This window comes from Eleutherodactylus coqui, chromosome 9 (assembly GCF_035609145.1).
Source record: "Eleutherodactylus coqui strain aEleCoq1 chromosome 9, aEleCoq1.hap1, whole genome shotgun sequence".
NCBI classification, from domain to species: domain Eukaryota; kingdom Metazoa; phylum Chordata; class Amphibia; order Anura; family Eleutherodactylidae; genus Eleutherodactylus; species Eleutherodactylus coqui.
The window spans coordinates 33,767,711-33,795,674 of record NC_089845.1 but is presented as its reverse complement, the minus strand read 5'-3'; the positions used below and the strand labels follow the sequence as shown (position 1 = coordinate 33,795,674).

General features: G+C 43.0%; 1 protein-coding gene across 1 annotated transcript in view; it reads right to left on the bottom strand.

The window, feature by feature from the left end:
• GABBR2 (gamma-aminobutyric acid type B receptor subunit 2) overlaps window positions 1-27,964 on the bottom strand; it is a 581,362-nt gene that overhangs the window by 131,479 nt on the left and 421,919 nt on the right. Inside the window, exons 12-13 of the mRNA XM_066578831.1 lie at window positions 15,118-15,225; window positions 220-342 (exon numbers count right to left, since the gene is read on the bottom strand). Coding sequence (XP_066434928.1) covers window positions 220-342; window positions 15,118-15,225 — 231 coding nt within the window. The remainder of the gene's footprint in view (window positions 1-219; window positions 343-15,117; window positions 15,226-27,964) is intronic.

The window sequence follows — 27,964 nt, the reverse complement described above, 5'->3', positions numbered from 1 at the left end:
AGTTGTGGCTGCAGGAAGTCTGAAATCTATGGCTATTTCAAAAATGTGCAACTTTGTATCAAAAATGTAGTCTCAACTATTATAAAGATATATTTACTAATGAACAAGCACTGAATTTTGGACCTATTTAGATGGAAAAAAGTAATGAGGAGTAGACATTTAGTTTTAGCTTCCCATTGTCAATATTCATCCAGAAGTATAATAAGAAGGACATCTTACCTCTAGGTTATATTTTTCAACTGTTCTTTTTAAGGGATCAACTATTTGCCAACAAATCAAAATGCATAGATCAATCAAAAGCATTCCACCAACTATTACCAGCAGCTTCTGGTCCTTTATGATCTGAAATGAGAAAGTGCATACAGCTGGTAAATAATATGACAGAGAAGTGATTGTAAGGAAAGGCTTATATTTTACAACAGATTGTCGCAATGAGAAATATATGGCGGGGATAGAATAACCTATAATATAACATATAATATATGGCGGGGATAGAATAACCTATAATATAACATATAATATATGGCGGGGATAGAATAACCTATAATATAACATATAATATATGGCGGGGATAGAATAACCTATAATATAACATATAATATATGGCGGGGATAGAATAACCTATAATATAACATATAATATATGGCAGGGATAGAATAACCTATAATATAACATATAATATATGGCGGGGATAGAATAACCTATAATATAACATATAATATATGGCGGGGATAGAATAACCTATAATATAACATATAATATATGGCGGGGATAGAATAACCTATAATATAACATATAATATATGGCGGGGATAGAATAACCTATAATATAACATATAATATATGGCGGGGATAGAATAACCTACATTGTTAGTTCAGATTCTTGGTAGCTCCTAATGCAAGTCAAAAGCCCAAACTTCATAAACATTACTATGATACCTAATATTAGGCTGATCTTCTCATTGCCTTTATGAATTAAAGGAGATGTCTCGAGGAAGCAGTTAATTTTTTTTTTTTGCCCAGTCCCCCCCATTAAACATACATTACAAAGCCCCCCTGTAAATGACATTTCTAGCTGGTTCGTACTTACCGTTCCAGCGTTTCAGCAACTTATAAAAGTTTCCTCAAGATGGCCGCCGGCTCTTTCCCCGTCACTCGCTGCAGCCCGACGTGCGCGCTCCCGAGACGCCGCCAGCTGTGTCTCCATGGCAACCGGACGCATCGCAGCCGCCGACCAGACGCCCCGCAGCCGCCGACCAGACAGCAGGTAACCGGCGCTAGCCCCCGGCTCCCCAGCGCTAGACCCTCAGCCCAGGTGAAGGCCCCGGAGCCCAGCGCTAGGTTCCGGAGCCCAGCGCTAGTTCCCCCGGCCTAGCGGCAGCCCCCCCCGGCCTAGCGACAGCCCCCCCCGGCGCAGCCCGGCGCAGCGGCAGCCCCCCCCGGCCTAGCGACAGCCCCCCCATCACAGCGGCAGCCCCCCCCGGCCTAGCGACAGCCCCCCCATCACAGCGGCAGCCCCCCCCGGCCTAGCGACAGCCCCCCCGGCGCAGCGACAGCCCCCCCGGCGCAGCGACAGCCCCCCCGGCGCAGCGACAGCCCCCCCGGCGCAGCGGCAGCCCCCCCCGACCCATCACTTACCTGGGAGGCTTCTCGGGGCTGCTGGGCTGGGCTGGGCTTCTCCGCTGGGCAGCTCCAGTTTCTGCACCTTCCTCTAACAGAGGATGGTGCAGAATGGCCGCTTCAGCGCGCTCCCGAGCAGTGACAGCTCGTCTGCGCATGCGCAGAAGAGCTGTAGCGGGGAGCACACTGAAGCGGCTCGTGCTGAATGGAGAAGACCGGACTGCGCAAGCGCGTCTAAAAAAGCAAGCTGCCAGCGAATTTAGACGGAACCATGGAGACGAGGACGCTAGCAACGGAGCAGGTAAGTGGAATAACTTCTGTATGGCTCATATTTAATGCACAATGTACATTACAAAGTGCATTAATATGGCCATACAGAAGTGTATACCCCCACTTGGTTTCGCGAGACCACCCCTTTAAATATACACTCATTGTCAAAAAAACCCAGAAAGTGTTGTTGGAATCGAGGGAAATTTTCTCTGTGATTGTAACATTATAGAAGTAAGTGATTACAATATCAGAGTAAAGGGAGCATTAATTGTGGTGAACTGACCCCTTGTAGGGAGACTCTAGTACCCTGTTGTACCGCCTCTAGCTTGGATACAAGATGTGATACAGGCAGGCATGGAGGCTCTAGTACCCTGTTGTACTGCCTCTAGCTTGGATCTTGGATACAAGATGTGATACGGGTGGACATGGAGGCTCCCGTACCCTGTTCTACCGCCTCTAGCTTGGATACAAGATGTGACACTGCCGGGTATGGAGGCTCTAGTACCCTGTTGTATCGCCTCTAGCTTGGATACAAGATGTGACACTGATGGTCATGGAGGCTCTAGTACCCTGTTGTACCGCCTCTAGCGTGGATACAAGATGTGATACAGGCAGGCATGGAGGCTCTAGTACCCTGTTGTATCGCCTCTAGCTTGGATACAAGATGTGACACTGATGGTCATGGAGGCTCTAGTACCCTGTTGTACCGCCTCTAGCGTGGATACAAGATGTGATACAGGCAGGCATGGAGGCTCTAGTACCCTGTTGTACCGCCTCTAGCTTGGATACAAGATGTGATACAGGATGACATGGAGACTCTAGTTCCCTGTTGTACTGCCTCTAGCTTGGATACAAGATGTGATACTGGGAGGGGGCGGCATGAAGGCTCTAGTACCCTGTTGGGCCACCTCTAACTGGCATACAAGATGTGATATGGGCAGGCATGGAGGCTCTAGTACCCTGTTTTACTGCCTCTAGCTTGGATATAAGATGTGATACGAGTGAGTATGGAGGCATAGGGGTTCCGTATGGTATCCTGCCGCATATCATTCCACATTTGCTGAGCCTTGTCGCCTTGTGTGCCCTCACACATCCACTGGTCCCAACACCTCCTAACAGTCTGGTCAGAACAGCCGAGGTTGGGGACAATTCATGGATACGACCATCCAGCTTCTCACATCCCAATAATGCGCCCCTCGCAGACTCTGGTAACGGGGTGAAATCTCTTCTCCGTATCATAGAGGCGTCTAGTGGTCAACAAGCTCTACACAAGCGGAAGAAGAGGTCACTACACACAAGGAGCCTCCGAGAGCCTTTTATAGGCCATGGGGGGGGGGGGGGGGGGGACAACTACTTTTAGGGCCTCCGGTGACAAGACCGTTCATCTAATCACCACAACTCTCATCATTTACAGATCTGCCTGAGATGGAACTACAGGACGAGTTTTACAGCAAAATGACAACTTTTTCTACGGGTGGGATTTTTTTTTTAAAGAGTGTTCATGCCAATGATATGTGTTTACATTTTTCTAAGTACATACGTAACTTTATAATGTACCTCCTGTACTAGTTCTCCAAATATATTGCCACTGGTCAGGGTTTATATATTAGCCTCGAAAAATAGTGTAAGGGATGTGCTCTGTGCAGGGAGCATTACAGCTGAACATAAAAGTGAACCCTTTGGAATTACCGGGACTTTTTCACTGATTACTAATAAAATCTGCTCTGATTGTTATTGTGATTTAGTTACAGTTCTAGAAAAACTTCAGTGAACTAATCTAATAACACATTAACACTTGAGTCATTCATGACTTTGATTGAGCACTTTAAGTAAATATTTGGGGACATTTGTAAAACTTTTTATGCAAGTTTCTGGTGTTTAAAAAAAATGCACAAGGCTTCCTCAAGTTTAGTAACTTGAGGTAGTTTTCCCTGCCACCTGTAACTTCCCTTAAAGGGGGCGTGGCTTTCCAGAGGGGGCGAGGCCTCCCTGCACCGACACATTTGTGTATAATTTATGCCAGAAGTTGGCGTAAATTATACCAGATATGTATGTCAAGTCAACCTGGCTTATATTTCTGTGTAGGCACACAGAGGTTCTGATGCGGAGATGCCCCTAATATATAAAGATGTGTGCGTCTCTTCATATATTAGGCACATCATACACTGGGGAAAATAATATTATGACTGATGTTTGAAATGCTGCTTTTAATAACTTTCCCCCATTATGTTATGCTAGAATATATGTGATTGGTTCTGGGTCATGGGTGTGAAAACGTAGTGTAGCACTGCAGGGCTCCACAGAGAGTCCGCAATGCATGCGGAAACTGTATGATGAATGAGAAACAAACGAATTCTCATTCATTGTTCAGTCAGGCCCTTTGGATGTGGGAATCTGAACAATTTATTGGCCCTTGTAAAAGGTCCGTAAGATTTGACACCTGCTAAGTTTAACCCTTCCTGCCCCATGACGTAAGGGTACGTAATGGGAGCGGGGTACTTCCTACAAAATGACCTACCCTTACATCATAGGGATAGCGCGAGATCATAGCAGATCTAGCGCTATCCCGCAGAGGGAGCTGGCTGTCACATATTAAAAATCCCATATATTTGGTATCAACAATAAATTATACATGCCTTTTATCCTGCACGGCAAAAAGGGTTAAAAAAAATGCTACAAAACTGAGGCATTTTTAGCATTTTGCCTATCAAAAAACACAATAAAAGTGATTTAAAAAAAAGTGTGTAGCCCAAAATGGTACCAATAAAAACTACAGCTCGTCTCGCAAAAAATAAGCCCTCACAGAGCTCCGTCCATGGAAAAATAAAAAAGTTATAGAACTTTGAATGCAGTGAGTTTAGAAAAAAATAATTTCCAAAAAAAGGGTTTTTATTGTGGAAAAGTGGAAAAACCTAAAAAAGAATATAAGAATTTTGGTATTGCTGTAACCGTACCGACCCGCAGAAAAAAATGTAGTGTCATTTATGCTGCATTATTAATGCTTTAAAAAAAAAAAATCTATGGCAGAATTGATGCGTTTTCTCTCCCTACAATCATAAAAAAAATAATAAGTTTTACAATATAGTCTATGTACCCAAAAATGGCACCAATAAAAACTACAGTTCACCGCATAAAAAAACAAGCCCTTATACGGCCGCGTCGACGGAAAAATAAAAAAGTTATGGTCTTGAAAAAAGGAGATGAAAAAATACCAAAAATCGTTTGGTCCTCAACGCCAAAATAGGCCGTGTCATTCAGGGGTTAATATCTGTTAACTTTGTAGTTGGAGTTGTTTACTTTTATTACTTTTTTATTAATGAAAATCAAGTAAAGAGCAATAAAAAATAAATGCATCCATTGTTATAAAGAAAGCACTCTGTGGTTTCCTATATACCTGTCTGGGGATTGAAGAGTCCCTCCACTGAGCAGCTACTGTTCATTGTCCGGTACCATTACTTCCATATTTGAGCCGAAGGCTGACAGGGGTACGAGCGCCAAACTACATGTACTGTACTGTGAGACTGGAGTTTGTTCTAGTCGGTGTGCACCTAAACCAAAGACCCTAAGCTCCTGTGATTGGTGATCTGCTTCCCTGGTCTCTTGAACTGTTGCCTTGTGTGGAGTTGCAGCCTGGAAAGAATCTCCTTCGTCAAGCGTTCCTGGAAAAGTGGGCCAACTTTAGATCATTACTGTGAGGTTGAGCCCTGGGAAGGCTGCCAAGTGGATCAAGTCATTGGATGTAACCTGCCGCCATATGCCAAAGTAGATCAACAATATACAGGAAGGGGGAGTGATATGGGCAAAATCACAGGAGCAATGTTTGTCCAGATCACTTGTGATCTGCTTAAATGGAACCCTCATTCAAAGTTTAGAATTGCACTTGTGTCATGAGGGTTACTACTATGTGGATCTTATATGTTGGTACCGTATCTATGGGGTTAGTGTCACATATTAAAAACTTCAGACTGGTGGGGGGCCCACAGTCTTCATACCACCCAGAGTCCATGGTAGACTTAATCTGTTTCTGGGCTTGAGAACATCCATTTTAGGGGACTGGATAGGGGATTGACTTATAAATGCAAAGTTAAGTTCTGCAATAACACTGTTAGCTTGTGGCTAGTGGAATTAAAGGTGTATATAGCATATATTGGAACAAGAAATGTCATGGCTCCAAGCATGGTTTACTCGAGTGAATAAAAGGGGTTAGAGCCCTCCATCACCGGCTACAGACTGGTTAACATCTGAAGAAGCTGCTGATTGTGCCTTTTCTTTTTCTTTGGCTGTGAGGAATTGGGAGGCTCAATAAAGCATCAAAAACCTATGCAATTCTTCGTTATGCTTTCTATATAAACCCCCTCTTACTTGTATTCATTGGGAAGTACATACACCAATGCCAAGTACCCTTATTATATCAATAATTCAGAGAGGGGTTTATGTTCCTGATATTTTAATTGTTAGCGCTTTTCTTCCCACTTACAGACACAAAGGCGTAGTACTTTAAAGGGACACACCAGTGAAAACAAATTTGTCTATCCCTGCCACCCTTCACCTGATTGCCTGTCACTCTCTGCAGCGTAGCCTCCTGTTTGATGCTTATCAGACACCATCTTGATGTTGCTTTCACTGTTCTGTGCTATCAATCCCATTATGAATCACCACATCATTAGCTAGAGGTTATACCATCTCTGCCTGCTAGGGGGACAGTTTAGTTATCACTACTTTCTGTATTCTTCTAAATAAGCTGAAGAACATAAGTATCTAGTCAGGAGGATGAGCTGTGATGTCCTCTATTATAACTGTGCGACAGGACCCTCTAATCATCAGCAGTTAGTGTAACAGGAATGTCTGTGTTCCCCTCTAAGCAGTTTCTGTGGTACACTCCATTTAATAACATGACACAAGTGTCAGGCTGACTGAGACACTGACTGGTTTGGGGGCACACAAATCCAAGTGAATCTAAGTTAGTCCACGTGACCACCTGAGAAGAATTTCAGCAGTATCAGATAGAAAAGAATAACTAAACAACACAACATTATCTGAATTATATATAGGGGGGGGGGAGGGGCTAGCTGCATAATAAAAAAAAAATGGATTGCCTGTTTGAGCAAGGCTTTAAAATGGTTAGTCCGTAGAGATAAGCAAGCACCCAAATGCTCGGGTCCGCGTTATATCAGTCGAGCTTTTCGTAAAATTCGAGAGCTCTACTCGAGTAATGAACCCCATTGGCTACAATGGGAGACTTGAGCATTTTTGTATGTGGGACACCGGGTCCCGAGCTTTTTTTTTTTTTTCTAGGTTCGTCTCTCTCTCTCTCCCCTGCCTGCCAGACAAAAAAATTTGCCATTGATGCGTGCTGTGTCGTCGCGGAGAGGGGCCAAAACAGGCAAGTCATAGCAGGGAGGAGCCAAAAACTGGGACGGGGTCGAACACTGCTTGATGCTCATTCGAGTAACGAGCACCATCGAGTACGCTAATACTCGAATGAGCATCAAGCTCGGCAGAGTACGTTCGCTCAACTCTATTAGTCAGCTTTTAAAAATTGATGGCCTAGTCTCAGATTATCGTCACCAGGCACAGTGCTCAGCACCATTCATTTGATCCCTTACCAGTTCAATCAGCTGATTGGTGGGGATCCCTAGTGGCAGACCCCCACTGAACAGGTATTGATGACCTACAGTAATCTAAAGAAAGGTCATCAATATTATTAGTTGCCTGGGAAACTTCTTTCACGACTCACAGTCCAAATAATATGAAATAAAAGCACATAAAAAAGTTTTATCAGGCTCCCCTTACAGTTGCCAGAAAGTGACAGAATATTATATTCCAAATTGCACAGAATAAAAGCAGACCATAAAACTGGAAAAATGAACCATGAAATATTAAAAATATGGTGCTGAATATAGAGCTAATATTAATCAAAAGATAAAGCGTAAAGGCGAAATCACACATCTGCAAATTCTCCACTTTAAAATTTACATATTACTTATAAAACAATGATTGTGAATAGGAAACCAAGCCGAAACCATGCACAGACAGCAGTATTGTTCCATCTTCCTTATTTGCATGAATGGGAGGAGACACAGATTAAATATTAGACAGTGGGGGGATCAATGAGTGGAACAGGTTGCCACGGGAGGCGGTTAGTTCTCCTTCAATAGAAGTCTTCAATCTGAGGCTGGACAGACATCTGTCTGGGATGATTTAGTGAATCCTGCACTGAACAGGGGGTTGGACCCGATGACCCTGGAGGTCCTTCCAACTCTATCAGTCTAGGATTCTACATCTTGCATAAGGTAACTTTCATATATCATAGAACAGTAGAGTTTGAATGAACCTCCAGGGTCGTCTGGTCCAACCCCTGCTCAGTGTTCATATTTTGGTCAGTATTTTGCATCATTATTTGAAAGCCAAAATCAGGAGTGGAATATAGAGAAACGGCATAATAATCCTTACCTCTGCTTGGCTTACAAACACTAATGTAAAAAACGGGGCCAACTAGGTCCAAGTGAAAAAAAAGGACTAAGATTGAAGCTGCATATATATTTTGCAGGCTGTAATACGGAACAAATGTAAATCTGTGTGTCCAATTTCCTACCTTACAGACAGGTAGGAACTATTAGGCCTCATGTCCACGGGCAAATTCGGATTTTAAATCCGCAGCGTTTCTCCCGCACGCGGATCCGCGCCCCACAGGGATGCATTAGACACCCGCAGGTAGTTAAATACCTGCGGATGTCATTTTTCCCTGCAGGCGCGGGTCCCGCGTGCAGGAAAAAATCCGGACATGCGCCATTTAGGTGCGGGTCTCCCGCGGGGACGGCTCCCGCAGGCTTCTATTGAAGACTATGGAAGCCGTTCGGATCCGTAGGAGACCCGCGCCTGAATTAAACTCACCTGCTCCGGGCGATGCAGGTCTTCCTTCCTTTGCGGCTGGGAACTTCTTTCTTCGGCCCGGCGGATGTGCCAGGCACATCTGCCGAAGAAAGAAGATCCGACCGCGGCGGAAGGAAGATACGCACGGACCGCTGCAGGTGAGTTTATTTTGATTTTTTAGCATCATGTTCGCGGGGCAGGAGGGACCCGCTACGGATTCTCCATGCAGAATCCATAGCGGGCCTGATTTTCCCAGTGGACATGAGGTGCTAGAGGTTGATCCGGGGATTAGTCTGATTGCCATTAGGGAGTCAGGAAGGAATTTTTCTTCCCGAAAGGGCTAATTGGCTTCTGCCTCTTGTTTTTTTTTGCCTTCCTCTGGATCAACAAGGAGGCTGAAACAGGCTGAACTAGATGGACATCGTCTTCATTCTGCCTAACCTACAATGTTACTATGTTAATCACGTACCATGTGCTACTTATGTCCATTTTATCTCTGCATTTGGAGTCATTGGTATTATTTTCTATTGGACAAATACAGATCAGTACAAAATAAAACCAATGGCAGGAAATACAAAGAGAAATACAGATCAAATAACGATGAAATACCGATGACACCCGGTTGCAATACTATCAGTAAAACGTCTGTACTATGGATCTATATTACGGATGTGTAACAATACACTCATCGGAAACTGGCCGAGAACTGTTCAACCAGGTCAGAACCAATTTCATGATTCCATTCTTTTGCTTTTTACCAGCCTTTTGTCTAGTTTTTCAGTCTCCCTTTATAACATTTTTTTATCAATTGGCCCTTATTGTGATGCTCATATTCCGTTAATTTAAGATAGACTTCATTTCAACCACAGAAAGTCACTATGACTCTTTATCAACCCCAACAATGATTGACTGTGTGGTGTAAAGGTCAGCTTCCGGAGGCGATGTCACTGTTCTATGAGAAATGTTCTAGATTTTAAACAGTCTAGTGTGCTCGGCAGTGCCAGCCGGCCCGAGGCATCGCCTCTGGATCAGATGACATTGTTGCATGCTACTGAAAAAATCTTTCAAAATGGATGAATCATTGTAAACCATAACAGCCATATGTTTCATTTTTTTGCGAAATATGTCTACTGTTGGCAAAAATTAATCAACTCTAAAAATATATACTATGCTTGATCCAATTACTGTATCTGTCTGCTCTCCATGGTGAATTTCTTGATTTTTTTTAAATTTTTTTTTATTTTATGTAAACTCCTCCTGCAAAAGAACACAACACTTTTGTCTTTGTGTAGCTCATTTATGGCTGTGCCGTGGCAGAAGCCATCCACGGAACCCAAGGTCGGGCGGTTACACTGCGTGCTAATAGGATGCCTGCTGCACTGTTTTAGTTCTGCTGATATCTCACTTTTATGTTGTTTAATGATTAATTATAGTCCAACTAGTCTAGCGAAAATGAAAACTTTGTTACATCCCCTTTATGTAGAATGACTTCTAGTCGAGAGGGCATCAAGTTTACTAGTGCTTGGCACTCGTCAAGGGTGGTTGAATTCCAAATTTGCATTGTCCTTAATCCGTCCTTGGTGCAGCATGAATTTTTACACAGCTCCCGCTTCATCTTTCCCCATACGGACTTAACTGGCGACAAATCAGGGCTCTTTGCAGGCCAAGGAAGTGTGAGGATCCCATTTTGAGCCAACCAGGCTTTAGTCGACTTAGCTGCATGACAGGACTCTCCATCTTGTTAGAAAATGATTTCTCCATCATTAGTTTTAAACTTCAGAATAGAGGGCAAAAGATGATCAGCCAAAGCGTCTTGGTACATAGGAGCCGTGATAGTTGGCACAGCCAGGTATCAATATCATTCATGCTCTGCCCACCCCTCCTTTGCTCGCTCCTAGGCTTCTGCCTATAGAGCTCATGTATGCTCCTGCCCAGCTTCTTAAAGAGCCAGTGTGCGCTTCCATTACTCATCCCACTCCAATCAGGTTCCTGCACTTCCTATATTAGGCATCCACCCCCTAGGGTGGGTGCTTAAGCAATTTGGTCTCATCTTGCCATTTGTGATAAAGCCTGTGTTCATGTGTTCTGGCTTTGACCCTTGGCTGTGTACTGACTATCCTGACTTCTATACTCTCTGATCTCGGCTCTGTATATTGCTGCCTGCCTTGACTTATAGCCTGGACCTCCTTTATGCACCTGTGCTGACAGCCCTGACTCAAGCCTGTTTACTTACTACATGTGTGTTCAGACTTTCAGTTATCGCACCTTGGCCCAATGTAGCACCATCAGCCACACAACCAGGACTATATGTGCGTGTAATGACTTAGCAAAGTCATCATCCCACTTGGAGGGGTTAAGTATGAAAGCCAGAGTTCCCAGGGTGCTGCCACCTCAGTTAGTCCACAGACAAACCGGTGTGTGGAAAGGCAGATCCACATCTACCTCTCTGCCAATAGTATTCACTATGAAGAGGAAACTGCCAACGCCTCTAGCTGACATGTATCCCCTCACCAATACCCAAGATGGAAATTTCAGTGTCCAAGTTAGGCAGTCAGGGTGAAACACTTTGTCAAGCAAAGACTCCTTGAGTCGAAACGTTGCTGCTTCTTCATCAGGGAGGAATTAAGAGGATATTTTGTGTTCTACACCATTGATGCTGTCATATCTTTCTACTATTTTCTACACTCTTGAACCTTGGATCCAGGTGCTGGTTTGGCATGTATGAACTGATTGTATGTATACAGTGAGTGCATGCATAGTAGTGTAGGCTTAATGCAATTCCTTGCTCTTTGTATATTGCTGTTACTTGGGCAGTATTATGTGGGCATTGTATCACAGTGTGGGATTTATGGTGGTTCTATGTGAGCACTAATTGCACTATTTTATTCAGGGCTCAGTCACACAGGCGCCGATCCGCCGGTGTTTCTGCACAATAAGACGGCCGCACCGTATGTGGACGACTCTCTGCATGACTGGCTCCATTGCCGGCCATGTGTGCTTTCTTCCGGATGGTGCCGAGAGTCGTCCGCACCTGCAGTGCAGCGGTCTTATCGTGCAGAAACACAGGCGGATCGGCGGCGGTGTGACTGAGCCCTCAAAGTGTAAAGCCCTGTGTAGAGCAGCAGAAATGCAGTCCTAAGCTCTCGCTCACGACCTAAAGGTTGTGGGTTCAATCCCCACGTGGTTCAGGTAGCCGGCTCAAGGTTGACTCAGCCTTCCAAGGTTGGTAAAATGCGTACCCAGCTTGGTGGGGAGTAAAAATGACTGGGGAAGGCAATGGCAAACAGTCTGCCAAGAAAACATCACAATGGGACATCACCCAAAGAGTCAGTCATAACTTGTTGCTTGCACCAGGGGACTTTACCTTTACCTATTCAAAGTGTGACCTTATTATGTGGGTGCAGTTCCGTTAGTGGAATACTACATTGTGTATTGGACACAACGACACTGCTAGAAAATATAATTTGGGTGTTTTATGTTGGTACCATTGGGGTACTGTACCTGCATCAATAAGCTTATATTGCAGGCTGTGTGTCCAATCTTATTGCCTAGGACCACACTAACTAGAATTATAACTGAAAAAATCAGGAAACACGGCAGAAGTAAAACCTACAGAAACTAAATTATGCTGATCACTATACACCACTTCAAATTCAAATACCTTTTAAAAAGCACACAGCAAAAGCTTGTAAATGCAATAAAAAAGTATACCCACAAGTATATCCTAATGTAAAATCAATATTTTTATTAATGCATCACAAATAATTTGACTATCGTGAGGCCTTTCCGCAGCTGCCTCACATCACTACTTTCCTCCACTAGTTTCAGCTGTCGGCATCCTCTGTCCTCTCAGCTGTCAGTTCTGCCTGTAGGGTGCAGACTCTCAGCCCACTTCCCGAAGGGCCAGTGTGCGCACCCAGGTTTGCCATCCCCATCCAATCCAGGTTTTTTAAGGCACCCTATAGGTTCTGTTGGTTTTGTGAAGCTGATACAAGTTTCTGTTTGACTCCTAGTTTTGACCCGTGCATATTCACCCAGATTTCCAAACTTCTGCCTGTCCTGACCTCGGCTTGTCCGAGGACTATAATTTGACTAATAGCTGCCTGTCCTGAATCTCTACCTATCTTTCGGTTTTGCATGATCTCTACTTATCCTGACCTTGGCCTGTTATATCGACTCCATCACTGACAGTCCCTCAGGTACCTTGGTATAGTATATCTGACCTGGGGGAATGGTAACTAAGACCAAACCCCTCAAAGATCAAAGGATGAAAATCAGGAGACACCTAAGTGCAGCCCTCTGGAGTGGCCCTAAGTCAGGGCTCAGTCACACGGGCGCCGATCCGCCAGTGTTTCTGGACGATAAAACGGCCGCACTGCCGGTGCGGCCGAATCTCCGCACCGGCCGGAAAAAAGAACATATGGCTGGCAATGGAGCCGGTCATGTGGAGATTCATCCGTCCGTGTGACTGAGCCCTCAAATCAGTCCGTGGCTCAGTAGGTCCACAATTCATGTGTCACAATAACATTGAATTAAAAGCAATCACCAAGATGGTAGTCGGGGTTTGAATAAACATTGAATTAAAACATATTATTACATACAAATAATCCATTTCTAACATGGACAATTCTTAATTCCCTCCATCAGAAAGGGAAAAAAAAGTAGAAAAAGAATGAATGAATGAACATCCACAAAGAACATTCCAATGCAAAACCAAAAGTTGAGTCATCGAAAATAATATCAACCTAGTTGAAACATTGTTTTCAAAACCCCAATGTGGCTGACCCCTACCTCAGCCCCCTATGCACATTTTGATCTGCACTTTTTCAAGGGGAGCCGCATTGGTGTGGGACATGGACGTTACATATCAGCGGGAGAAATATAGTGATTGGACCCCACACACACTTGAAGGAATTTGCTAAATTGAGATTTATGGAAGACTCCAGGTGAACACAGATTAAGCCGGCAACATTTTGGGCTCATGGCCCTTTATCTTTATCAAGCTGATGTGGCCTCTCACTGCTTAAACTGTATACATCTGGAGTCTTCAAAAACCTCCAAGAATTTTCTAAATTTCTTCAAGTGTGCGCAGTCCAATCTCTATATTTTTTTTACAGTATTTGGGGTACAAGACCCCCTGATATCCCACCATATTCTTCCAGCCTTAAGGGAGCGCTACCATCCACATTTTCGGTGGAATAAATAATGCATTATTTTAATAAATTAGACTTTTATAGACTCTGCAATACCGAATGTGTTTATTTTTTGTTTTGACTTTTTTTATTATAAATATGGGAAAATAAGATTTTTCTTTTAACTTTTAATGTTTTATGTACTACTATAATTAAGAAAAACTTTTTTGCTTATTTTTATTTCCCTTTTGTCCCCTAAGGGGTCTTGAACTTGTGATCATTTGATTGCTTATAAGATATAATGCAATACTGAAGTGTTGTATTTCTGCAGGCACATCTTAATAGGCAGAAAGGCCCTGGGGGCTTTCATAAGGCCCTAGGCTATCATGCCACCTGAATGACACTCCACGATCTCATTGCAGGGGTGCTGTTCGGGACACTTAAATGTGACTGTCAGAATTCACAGTGGCATCTAAATGGTTAAGAGCGGTCATTGAAGTTATCTCCAATTGCAGCTTTTCTGGACGGGTGTCGCTTGTCAAAGACAGCCAACACCCACCATGTATGTAACAGCCTCAGCTCCTACGCCTGTGCCACACAATCTCTGCCGTACATGTATGACGGATGTCGCAATGTGGTTAAACATTCCATTCTAGGCAGTATAAGAGTAGACAAAAAAGATACGGAGGGCAAAAACGGTAAACTATTAACCCTTTCCAATCCACTGTCTGACCTCTGAAGACATTATGATTTAAGGCTGTACAGCTCCGATGTTGGAAGACGTCTGCCTGGGTTCTCTTACTGTATATTGCTAGCCTCTCTGCTGTCGGAGCCTATCCAACATGTCACCTCATGCAGTACTGGCTTTAGCCAGCAGATAGCGCCATTGTATAAGAGCAGAAAAAGAATAAGCCCACTAGGAAAAGCAGGATACAAATTGGATTGGAAAGGGTTAAAGTGGCCTTTGAAAAGTTTAAGTTTTTTTTAAACTTAATTTTTTATCGACCCCATCCGGCTGCGCAGAAATGACATTGATTTATAATTAAGTGCCAGAACACAGAAACTGTGCGCTACTCAGATATCAATGCTCTAACGACAAGATTACTGATGTGGCATCGGGAAGAGCGGTAGAATGCATTAAGCAACCAATCTAGGACACAACACTCTGCTGGGTCGCACGGATCAGTGGAGCAGCTTTTGTCAGTCGGCTTGAAGCATCTCACCTTTTTCTTCATCTTCACATTTTTAAAAATGGCATGAACTCTCCACGTTTTTGCAAACATGGCCCCAAAAGCTGTTGTGTAGCCTACTGTTAAAATCCACGTTCTGACCTATAAACAAACAAAGCAAAAGCCGTAAGAACATTAAAAGGATCAATAGATTTGTCTGCCATTCTATTACTGTACAGATCGATACCATTTACTGACAGCTGCATATACACTTAGTCACATAGGCGAGGGGAGGCTCAGGTTGTGCAGTGATTGGTACCCAACTTTTCGAGACTCTACATGTCAACCGGACAAGCAACTATCAGCTTTGGCCACAATTTTTACAGCAATACACAATTCTACAACAATTTTTTGGGTTGTATGTGCATTTCTGTAGGATTGGCTGCCTACAAGCTCCAGATGGTTCAGTGATAGTGCATAGACGGGGGTACAGCTTTCCCACGCATGTGAAGGCTTCTTAGCCCAAAGTGCAGAGTGTAAGCTCTCGCCTACGACCTGAAGGTTGCAAGTTCGATCCCCACATGCGTCAGGTAGCCGGCTCAAGGTTGACTCAGCCTTCCATCCTTCCGAGGTCGGTAAAATGAGAACCCAGCTTGGTGGGGGGTAATTAAGTAATAATTACCTGAAAGCGCTGCGTAATAAGTTGGCGCTATACAAATACCAAGATTTATTTATTTATTTTTATTTATTTATAAACTAGCAACCTATCCATCAAGGTTCGTCTGGAGGTGGCGGATGGGCCCACATAGTTTGATCAAACTGTGTTGCCCGGTGAGGTGGTTGGGAAACCAGACGTGAGATTCATTTCTCAGCCAGGAAGTGCGGAGATGGGACAACCCCTTTAAATGCTATTGGTTTTATAGCTGTTGGGAGAGACTGTTGGTACAGGTAGCACTAAAAAGATACCTCCTTGGAGCTGGTAAGCAGCCATATTCTTGCAAGTAGAAACAGAGAACCAATATCAAAAAGTTTGAGTTACGTTATTTAGTGCAAAGATGGTCGCATGTGTACAGATAACCGGACTGTAAAGAGATTAAACGCGTTAATGGATTTGTTAGCTAGCGCGGTAACAAAGTGATAATAGATGGAGGTTAGTACAAGTGAGGCACGCATTGTGAATCTTCAGTGTAAGGGTTTACACACACAAGGATGTTTGCGTGTACACAGAGAATACAACCCATTGTTTTCAATGGGTCCATCCTCACTTACGCTCTTGCATATACATGCGCACATTTGCGCAGCAAAGGCACCATAGGAGTCTATGCGGGGGCACAGTTTCATGGGGAAATCTAAACTAATTTTGCTTCTTTTTAGGAGTGATGAAACAATTCTTACCTATGTTTTATGACTGCACACATAGGGGCGAAGTTATTAAGACCAGCGTTTCACAGGTTTGTCTATATATAATCCCTACTGGAGTAAGACAAGCCTGATGTATTAAGAGGCGCAAGCCTCATAGTGTAATAGGTGCACCTTAGGCTCTCCGTGCACCTAAGAAGATATCCACTATAGTTCATGCCAATCTCGTACATTATGGTGAATCTCCCGGCCGTAGAAAGTTATACCCCTCTTTCAAACTCTCTTCCTTTTCAAAAAGGGCAAGAAAAGGTAAAAGTCATAAATTTTTGCACAAAAGATGCCGTGCGTCAAGATTTGCATCTTTTAAAAAACAGAAAATTGGTGTAAATAATTTGACAAATGTGCCCCATAGGTCTGCTGGAGCCAATCGTTCTCCTGGCATCGGCACTCACATCGTGAGCACCATGATGTTAGGAGTTTGGGAATGTGATGCTGCAGGCTCTGTAATACTTCAGTATTACAGTGTATTATACTCTGGCAAGGTCTAAAGGACAATTTAGACACAATGATTATCGCTCAAAAGCCATCTTTTGAGTGATAATCGTTGCATGTAAATGTGCCCATCTTTCAGTTTTTTTGCCAAACGATGGATTTTATTTCGGCTTGAAATCCGTCGTTCAGCAGAACAGCTGATAAGCAGGACCGCACGCTGTGCTCTGCCTGGGGACCGCTGATAACAGCTAATTACATTGTCTCAGCTGTAATCAGTGTGGCAGAATAAAGAGAATTTATTCAAAGAACAGCAGGCGGTCCTCTGAATAAATTCAGCTCTTAGTTGCTCACATGCTACTAATTGGTACTAACAGGCATTAATACCAATTAATAGATTATGCAAAATGATCGCTCAAGAGCCATCTTTTGAGCGATCATCTTTGTGTCTAAATGCACTTTTATATGCTCCCTTAGATGTAAGAACCAGAAGCTATAGTTAAATCTACAGCTGCCAGAGCAGCCTATTATCCCCCTGCTCCCATGTGATTGGGGAGAGGGGGTAATAGTGCACAGAGTGAGCCCCTTTCCACCGTAAAGTACTGAAATGTCAAGGTCAGCACTGACTGCAACATCTAGGGGGTTAAATAACCAGGATCAGAGGCTTCTCTAATCCTGGTCATCAGAACAGGTGCTTGGCTGTCATTAGATATCCAAGCATATACTACAACCTACCCAGAACACCCACGCCGACCTCATTCTGATGTGCTTTAGAATCATGTATGCATCAGAATAAGACCCCTTAGTCACCGGTAAGAAGCAAATTCATACTTTTCATGTGTTTATATACCCCAAAGGTCAGAACAATGTGTTTTAGTGTAAAAGATTATTTTTGAAGTGTTACTTGTTATTGGTTTGAAGACTTAACAAATGATTAAGTGTGAAGTACATACACACACCTATTATGAGTACCATTAGATTAGACCCAAGTGGCAAGTAATGCAATTTAGAAACAAGTATTTACTATAGAAGAAAAATTCAAATGTAATTCTGGACAGAGTTACTAAACTAGGAATTGGACTGAGTGTGATATTTGTTACTTTGCCTCATTCATTTGATGATGGGGTGGTCAAGAGGAAAAGCGAACATCAGAATGGAGAACTTTCCAAGATTTCCCATTCGTGCCACACAGCCTGGTGCTGAACTGAGTTATTTCTGCTGTATTTTTGGGAACTTTTCCAGTTTTGTTTTTAAATTTCATCATCATTGAGTGTCGGCTGCATCTGACCACCAGAGCCCAAGGAACAGACAATTTCTGATGTGGGTGTTCAACTACCCAGGTGCTATTCAAGTCAACCAAAAAGTCATTATGTAGTGTGGTGGTCTTTTTTGACTCAACTTTTAGACTACCCAACCACAAGACTAACCACATGTCTTCCATATCACAAAGGCTTTGCTTGCCTTTCTGTTGTTTATGGGTAAACCTCATCTGACAAAGACTTTCACCCACCAGCAGGACTGATGAACTTTTGGTCACAACTACCTACATACAAGTGAGAGGAAGGCCATACGTTGAAGCTCCATCCCTAAAGAACAGAGACTAAGATGCTGTATAGGAGATGATCCTAAACAGCTGCACCTACCCCCGAAAAGGGGCTTTATAGTCAGCCTTGGGCATACCTGCACTCCCCTCACCCATTGACACAGAAAAAGGAGAAGAAAGGAATGACAGATTATCAAAGTTGTAAAGGTTGGGAGCAGCTTTCCCCTTAAGGTCTGTTCTGTGGTATTAGTGTATCTTGACGCCACCAGGTATTCCTGGTGGAGCCAAGATTGACAGGGGGTGTCGCCCCCTGTACCTGATTGGCTGGACAGGCTGTTGGTCGGCAGGTCCTGGAAGGTCAGTTAAGAAGTGTACAAACAAGCATACAGCGGCTGGCAGCGCAGCAGGCATGAAACCCCTGGAGCAACTGACTTACCCGGCAATGGTAGGAGGGCGGAAGGCTGAACCTCCCCACCCCCCGTGACAGTAGAAAAGCTGCACGCCATTGCTAAAGTGAGCGGCCGGCGGGATGGAGATCACTGCCGCCAGGCAGGAGGGAGGCACAGCAGAAATGTGAGAGGTGAGTGGCTGGCATGACAGAGCTGTAAGGCTGCCGGTGGAACAGAGATCACTGCCGCGAGCCGCGTAAAATGGCAGCATTTCCAGGTCATGCAAGCCTAAGAACTATAGTAACCCTCAGGCTAAGGCTGCAGCGCTGGGACTATGTATCCCCACTGTGCTGCTAGGACCTTTCTGCCTTGAGCCAATCAGGAGCTGGGGGTGCGAGAGGGGCGTTACTGTCAAACCCCTAGCTTCTGGTGGTGTCAAGATTCACTAATACCCTGTTCTGTCACCACCCAGGGAAAGTAAAGAAGTCAACTTGATAATAGGCCATTAGTAATAAAAGGACACAATAAGCCCCTCCTTGCACCCCTGCACCAGAAACCCTGCAGTTTTAACCCTTTCCAATCCACTGTCTGACCTGTGAAGACATTATGATATAAGGCTGTACAGCTCCGATGTTGGTAGATATCTGTCGGGGTTCTCTTACTGTATATTGCCAGCCTCTCTGCTGTCGGAGCCTATCCAACGTGTCACCTCATGCAGTACTGGCTTTAGCCAGCATATAGCACCGTTGTATAACGGCAGAAAAAGAGTAAGCCCCCTAGGAAAACCAGGATACAGATTGGACTGGAAAGGGTTAAGGTCTAAGAAGAAAATGACCTCTATGAAAAGTAGATGTTTGTATATTTATAGACCTATATATTTTTGTTTTTTAAGCGCAGTTATGACCATTTAGATTTTACGGCAGCAGCAACAGACATCCGGAATCATATCCCCCATGATTCAAGCTAACAGGCTTGGGGATGGATTTAGATACAGTATCTTATACATAAATATGTTAAGGGTTAAAAGTAACTGAATGATTAGAACTGGGAGTAGATTATATAGTAAAGGTTCATTTTTGTGCTTCCATTGAGTTAATTAATCTAGCTAGGGCAAAGAAAATCCTCAAATGTGCTACTGTAGCTCATGACTTGCATAGTCAGTCAAAACTGATGAATGACTGGCTGTGCAATGACTTCTTGGAATAAAGAGAATGGTATAAATGTTACCCACAAAGCAGGAGAATAATCCCTCCTAGTGAAGTTTCATCGGGGATAACTTCACACACATTTCATGGCCATCTCCCTGCAGCTTTGTGGGTTGCGTATATACTAGATACCATTTTACCTATTCCATCCCTATTACCTGCGTGAATATTTCTGGTCTAAACCAATGCTCTATCATTAATGGAAACGACAAGAAATGATATTTTACTTTTCTATCTTCTGATGATAAATGGATGGATATTTATGCACTTACATTAATACCCATTTCCATAATAGTCCGGCAACCATTAGTTTTGGATTCATGTGTTTTGTAAGATCATCATAACTTTGTCTTCGTGTTCGTCTATTATGCAAACTTGATATTTTCTTAAACTATAATTATTTCTCTGTAGAATGCAAATTTTGAAATTCCAAAAAATGTGATTTATAGAAAAGTTACACTGGTTTTTCAACATCAACCCATATCGCACAATAGTTAGAGACGAGCGAGCACCCGAATGCTCGGGTCCCCGTTATTCGAGTCGAGCTTTTCATAAAATTCGAGAGCTCTACTCGAGTAATGAACCCCATTGACTACAATGGGAGCCTCGAGCATTTTTGTATGTGGAATGCCGGGTGACGAGTTTTTTTTTCTCCTAGGTGTGTTTCTTTCTCTCTCTTTCTCTCTCTCTCTCTCTCTCCCTGCCAGACAAAAAATTTGCCAATGGCACGTGCTGCGTCACGGCAGGGAGGAGCCAAAAACTGGGGCGGGGTTGAACGCGATTTGATGCTCGTTTGAGTAACGAGCACCATCGAGTACGCTAATACTCGAACGAGCATCAAGCTCGGCAGAGTATGTTCACTCAACTCTAACAATAGTCCTTTTATCCCAGGGAACTATCTGGGAATGGCTAGTAAAACCATTTAATTTTAACTACTTCGCATTCTAGCTTCCTGCTCAAGCCAGGTGAAGTATACAGTACAACGTATTTAAGCGGCAGTCCTAAAAGATTTCTATAAAATTGCATAAAAAAAGGAAAATTGCAATATACAATTTCCAAAAACTTGGATATACTTTGACAATTCAAGGTGTCATTTCAAAATATACAACTTTATACAAATTTATAACAACTTTTGACATTTGCAACAAAGGTCTAAATTCTTCAAGAGGATTCATGCGTGACTGGGAAGTATGCAAAATCTATGGCACAAATAGCACTCTGGCCTGGTGACCTCCTTACACTAATTCAGGGACTATAAAACATTCACATCGTTATTAGTGGATTATTTAAGTATTTATTTATTTCTCTACTCATCCTGTTGTGGTATTCTTTCGAATGCAAATTAATCAAATCCATGTCTGTGCCTTGTCATAAGTGTGTGTGTGTATATATGCATGCCTCTTCGGATCTATTTTATTATTGCTGAGGAAGAACCCTGAGAGGTTTTTGAAAGCTCGCTATAACATCATGTATTTTTGTTAGCCATTAAAAGGTATCATATGTACAAGGTTACTTGGTTTCTCTTGCTGGGAACAATCACGAAATACACTCAAGAAGAAAATGGGTCGTCCATCAAAAATTGTAGCACAAGACAGAAAAGCATTGCATAGAATTGTCAAGCAGAATCAGTGAGCATCTGTTGTGGCAATATCAATGGAGTAGAATTCCATGACTGGCAAGAATGTAAGTTATATAACATGCAATACAGCCATCGGCAGACTAGGGTTTGGCTTCTACAAGGCAAAGGAAGAAACACATGTTATGAGTTTGCAAAAAAAGAAACATCTGGGTGGGCCAAGGAGAACCAAAACTGAGAGTCTTGTCAATGGAATTTTATAATATCGAGTGAGGTTCCATCTGTTCGCTGGTGAGGAGAACAAATTGGTGATCTGAACTTCTGAAGAAGCATTTCATCCAGACTGCCTGTCTCTGAAATTTCCAGCTTCTGTAATGGTGTGTGGATGCATATCAGTGTCCATTTGATTCTCATATATGCCAAAAAATTGTTTTGGCTGAACACCTTTGTCCCTCTACTCTGAAGCTTCAAACTAATAATGGAGAATTGAAGATGATTGATGGGGAGTGATTGAGAAGTCTACTAAAGCCTGGTTGGCTCAAAATGGGAACCTCATACTTCACCAATTGGATCCTTTTGGTGAAAGATGAAGCTGTGTAAAAATCCATGCAGCACCAAGAATGGATAAGTGGTGAAGATTCAGCAAATCTGAAAATCAACCACCTCCGAGGAATGCCAAGTACCAGTAAACACGATGCCTTCTCAACTAGTCATTCTATGTAAAGGGGATGCAACAAAGTTTTAAATACACTTTAAAAAAAAAAATCCAATCATCAATTTCGATCCAATGATTTTGCTAGCCTATTTGACTATTTCATCCACTGACAGACTCTAAGGAAAGTATAGGCTGTGCTTTAACATAAGAAATCTCCTTGTTTCTTCTAATACTTCACCTGGCTTAAACAGGAAACCAAAGTCCAAAGTTGACCACATTCATTAGCTTTATTACCCAATCCACTCTGTCTGAATGTGGCCTAAGGGTTTGTCCTCGGTCCTATTCTTTTCAATCTGTTTGTAAGTAACATAGGAGATAGACAAGGGGTAGTGGTTATAGATGCTGGGTAGAGATGAGCGAGTATACTCGCTAAGGCACATTACTCGAGTCAGTAGTTCCTTAGCCGAGTATCTCCCCGCTCGTCTCTAAAGATTTGGGGGGCGGCGGGGGAGAGCAGGGAGTAATGGAGGGGAGATCTCTCTCTCCCTCTCTCCCCCCTGCTCACTGCCGCAACTCACCTGTCACCCGCGCCGGCCCCCGAATCTTTAGAGACGAGCGGGGAGACACTCGGCTAAGGCACTACTCGATCGAGTAATGTGCCTTAGCGAGTATACTGGCTCATCTCTAATGCTGGGTTATATAAGGTTAGTTTACAAATGCTTGGTGAAACATAAGTTTCTCGAACGTTAGGTGAGAATCCCACAAGTAGTTTTCAATTGAAGTTGAAGGCTTTATTCAATAAATGTAAAGTATTTAATGCAAATACCTATATTTCATTCTTTTCCTAAACTACATAAATGCTCTTTCACACCAACCTTCAGACCAAAAGTAGCAGATATAGATTCATTGGGTCAAGGACTTGGGTTGATCACCATTTACAGTCCCTGGTGCAGGAGGCTTCAGGCTATTTACGTGACACCAAGCATTTTATTTCAATTTTGGAATCCCTTGGATGGCAAAATCACTTTGCAGACTGTCTTGTGATATAAATGCTGTTTTTCCATCTATGCCACATGATATATCTTTACCGTGTTTGTCTTTATATCTAGTGATACCTACAGTGGATATATATTAAATATTAAAATAATTCCCTTTAATGGCAGAGGAATATCTTTTAAGCCTTTCCAATCTAATTTGTATGCTGGTTTTCCTAGGGGGCTTACTCTTTTTCTGCTGTTATACAACAACGCTATCTGCTGGCTAAAGCCAGTACTGCATTAGGTGACATGTTAGATAGGCTCCGACAGCAGAGAGGCTGGCAATATACAGTAAGAGAACCCCGATGGATGCCTTCCAACATCGGAGCTATACAGCCTTAAATCATAATGTCTTCAGAGGTCAGACAGTGGATTGGAAAGGGTTAAAACTACTAATTTTAATTTTGATTCTAAATTTTTTTTTGCAAATACAAGTCGCGCCGTTGGGTGTTACATTATCGCCTTCCACTGAAAATATTTTTATGTCCACATAGGAAGAACATTATTTGTTTATTCCTAATTCTTCTTTTTTTTCCCATATCAGGTGGTATATTTCTAAGGGTTCACACCCACTGCAAGTGAAAACACTTGCCTCCCAGCGCAAGAAAAACGCTGTAATATCGCCAGTGTTTTCAATGGGGCCAGCGGCAGCAGCGCGGAGATGAAGGAATCCTCTGCCACAGCTGTGACAGCTGTGGCAAAAGTCTAGCATGCTATCCCATTGCTTTCAATGGGGTCGGTGCTGCTGCTGGTCCCATTGAAAGCAGTGGTTTGTGGCAACCCCGCAGTATGATTTTCGGGGTAGGGCTTGAAATATAAGCCCTTCCCTGAAAATCATCATTAGCTGGTTTAAAAACAAATTTACTCACCTTTCCAACGCACAGACGCGTCCTCCGGCTGGCTCCCCTGCACTGCTGTCCATGAATGAATAGCTAAGCGCTGGCTGTAATTGGCTGAGAGCTCAGCCAATCAGCACAGCCCTTTCAGGAGGCGGGGATTTTTAAATCCCCATCAGCTGAAAGTGTTGGACACTTGATGTTCTCCTCCTGATATGGGAGGGTCCATCAGAGACTTTGAAGGCATTCATGGATTATATAATTTGTAGTCACATGAATTTCAAAATCTACAGCAAAATATGATCCTTCTAAAATTAATTTTTTGGATGTGACTTTTGAGGCAAACACTTAGAAGGTGGGTGAAGAGAATTATAAGGTCATCCATGCTCCTCTGGTAAATATGCAAAAAGGGACAATGGAACAATATATATACAAAATAATATACACAAAGGGACAATACCTCTGCAGTGCCACCTACTGGAAGGCAGCATTCCTGCAAGTCAATGTTAGACTCTTTATACAAGCCTTGTAACAATGACCAGGAATTTGTATATTTCCCAGGGGGGGCATAGCCCTATAAGTCTACTTACTCATCTAATTGGTGTCTCCTCACACACCTTTTAGGGAAAGTGCTCTCCTTATGGAGAAACAATACCCTTCCTGACCCACATCACAGGCCTCTCACTAGCCAAGCCAGAAACCTATTGCACAATAATGAGGTGGGAAAAAAAACCAAACAGCTGTCTGTCTATGGTATTCTGGCTTGGTTTTCAATTCACGGTCATTGTTGTATAAAGAGTCTAACATTGACTTGCATGAATGCTGCCTTCCAATAAGTGGCGCTGCAGAGGTATTGTTCCCCCTTCCTTATTTGGAGGTGAAGGAATACAAAATTGTAGTTTCACCCTTTGTTAAGCCGACAGCTAATAATTCTTTTTTTATCAGCTACTTCATGTCACCCCATGCATGTAATAAAAAATATCCCAGTGGGAGAAGTTGTCTGTGCAAAACAAGATAACCTACACACGCAAATCTGAAATAATATGCCAGAAGCTCAGTAAAAAACAATAACTTTAATGGACATTAAATAGAGCAAAAGACATGGTTTCAAAAATAGATTGAAAACCTCTTTTATTGGGTAAAAAGTCTTGTGCCAATAAAGATTTTCAATTATGCAAAAAAGTTTTTTTTCCAACCGTTTATAGTTTGCAGTAATTTGATATTGTTGACATAAAAAAATCCTTTTCTCCATCATCATAGTAACATAGTCAGTTAGGCTGAATGAAGACGATGTCCATCTAGTTCAGCCTATTTCCATACTCTTGTTGATCCAGAGGAAGGCAAAAACCCCAAGAGGGAGAAGCCAATTAGCCCATTTGGGGAAAGTTCCTTCCTGACTCATAAAACTTTAGAAAATGATTTCCACTTTTTTTGAGACGCGCCCCGACTTTAAGAAATTTGCCTTCACCTAGTGCAACGTGTGGTAATACAACAACCAGCAGAACATGGCAATCCACTGTGGGGTTTTTATACATGTGGGCAAAAAATTTCTACAGTTTGTAAATATACTGAAAAATTCACATTTACATCTAGATGTCGGAAGACATCCGGCAGGGTATTCTTACTGTAGATTACTGGCCGTTCTGTTGTCAGAGGCATGTCCCATACCGCAGTACTGGCTCTAGCCAGCAGATTGCGCCATTGTATAATGGCAGAAAGAGAAAACCCCCTAGGAAACCCTGAATCCAAAATTAGATTGCAAAGGGTTAATGCCATGGAGGCGATTGCAGTCTAGTTTCATTCCATAGCATTGAGAGGGTTACAGAACCGTATGGGGGAGGAGAATATAGGTGTAAACTTCTCAATCGAGAGGCTTTGTGGGTATTTACTCAAGCATAAAACAAGTCATCCTGTATCCTTATTCATTTATATTCATAGTTTTAATTGGATATGTATTATAAGTTTTTAATTGGTGTTTCTCAAGAAGTGCCACCGCAATGGAGTCTTCCAGGAACGAGAACCTTCTCATGTGATCACCTTAAAGATTAACTGTTAATTGATGCTCTGTCTAAAAATATCTATACTCATTTTTGGAAATACAACAGATATATGTATGCAATGACTATATGGTGAGATTAGTAAATAAAAATAAAATTAATTGGTTTGCAGTCGGGCTGTCGCTGAACTGTGAAAACATTTTAGGAGATTTTGTCACAATTATAAACATAGGATACCATCTAAAATTAGTGTTATGTATCTCTCACTCCCCCCCCTGCGGCCCCCCCCCCCCTGCATGGTGCTCGGACGAGTAATCAGTTGCACGAAAAGACCGATGCTCGCTCGAGCATCAGCCTTAAAGGGGTTGTCCCGCGCCGAAACGGGGTTTTTTTTTTTTCAATAGCCCCCCCCGTTCGGCGCGAGACAAACCCGATGCAGGGGTTTAAAAAAAAACAAAAACGGATAGTACTTACCCGAATCCCCGCGCTCCGGTGACTTCTTACTTACCTTGCGAAGATGGCCGCCGGGATCTTCACCCTCGGTGGACCGCAGGTCTTCTGTGCGGTCCATTGCCGATTCCAGCCTCCTGATTGGCTGGAATCGGCACACGTGACGGGGCGGAGCTACGAGGAGCAGCTCTCTGGCACGAGCGGCCCCATTCAGAAGGGAGAAGACCGGACTGCGCAAGCACGTCTAATCGGGCGATTAGACGCTGAAAATTAGACGGCACCATGGAGACGAGGACGCTAGCAACGGAACAGGTAAGTGAATAACTTCTGTATGGCTCATAATTAATGCACGATGTACATTACAAAGTGCATTAATATGGCCATACAGAAGTGTATACCCCAACTTTGTTTCGCGGGACAACCCCTTTAAACGAGCGTGCTCGCTCATCTCTAAGAGCCAAGTAGCTAAAAAATATATGTAATTGCCCCAGATACCGATAGGACAGTCCAGGAGAAGGACAATAAAGGAAATGGAATATGAAGAGGAGGGATGAGGAAAGAAGAAGGAAAAAAAAAAACCAGGAAGTAGGATTATATTTTTTTGGTACTAAGGTATTTAGGCAGAAGATCAGGAACATTTCCTTTGATTTCAATCAGGAAAATTTTCCTTGAGAGATTTTTTCCAGGGGTGTCAAACGCATCTGGGAGAGGTCCATATGACGGTGTATTAGAAAGTGTTGGGAGATGCTACATTGTGTAAAGCCTTTCTGAATGCTGGAGCCAAATTTATATTAACAACTTGCACTTGACGCACTTCCGGTCCCGTGTTAAATCATGTGGATATGGGTGCGCGACACTTCTTGGATCACGGCAGTGCTCACAACAAATGGGGAGGAGTGGGGAAATCATAGCCCCTCCTTTTCCTCCACGATGACACCAATAAGATGAAGGTAATGGGGATTATCACTTTAAGGAATGTATGTTCAGTGTAATCTTGTTTGTGCTTGAGAAAGGAGGTAATAAATATGTACCCTCCGAAACGCGTTGCACATTTTTTTCCCATGTGTATTCCAAATAAAGCAGCTTCTTCATAAACTTACAAGCTGCCATTTCAAAACATTGGACTGCTCTCCCAGAAGTAAGGATATTTCTAAGACAGCAGAAAGGCAGTCATAGGCTCTTGCTCACAACCTGAAGGTTGCAAGTTCAATGGTTGCCTGGTTCAGGTAGCCAGCTCAAGGTTGACTCAGCCGTCCATCCTTCCGAGGTCGGTAAAATGAGCACCCAGCCTTTTGGGGTGGGTGTAATAAATAAATGACGTGAAAGCACTGCGGAATAAGTTGGCGCTATACAAATAACAAGATT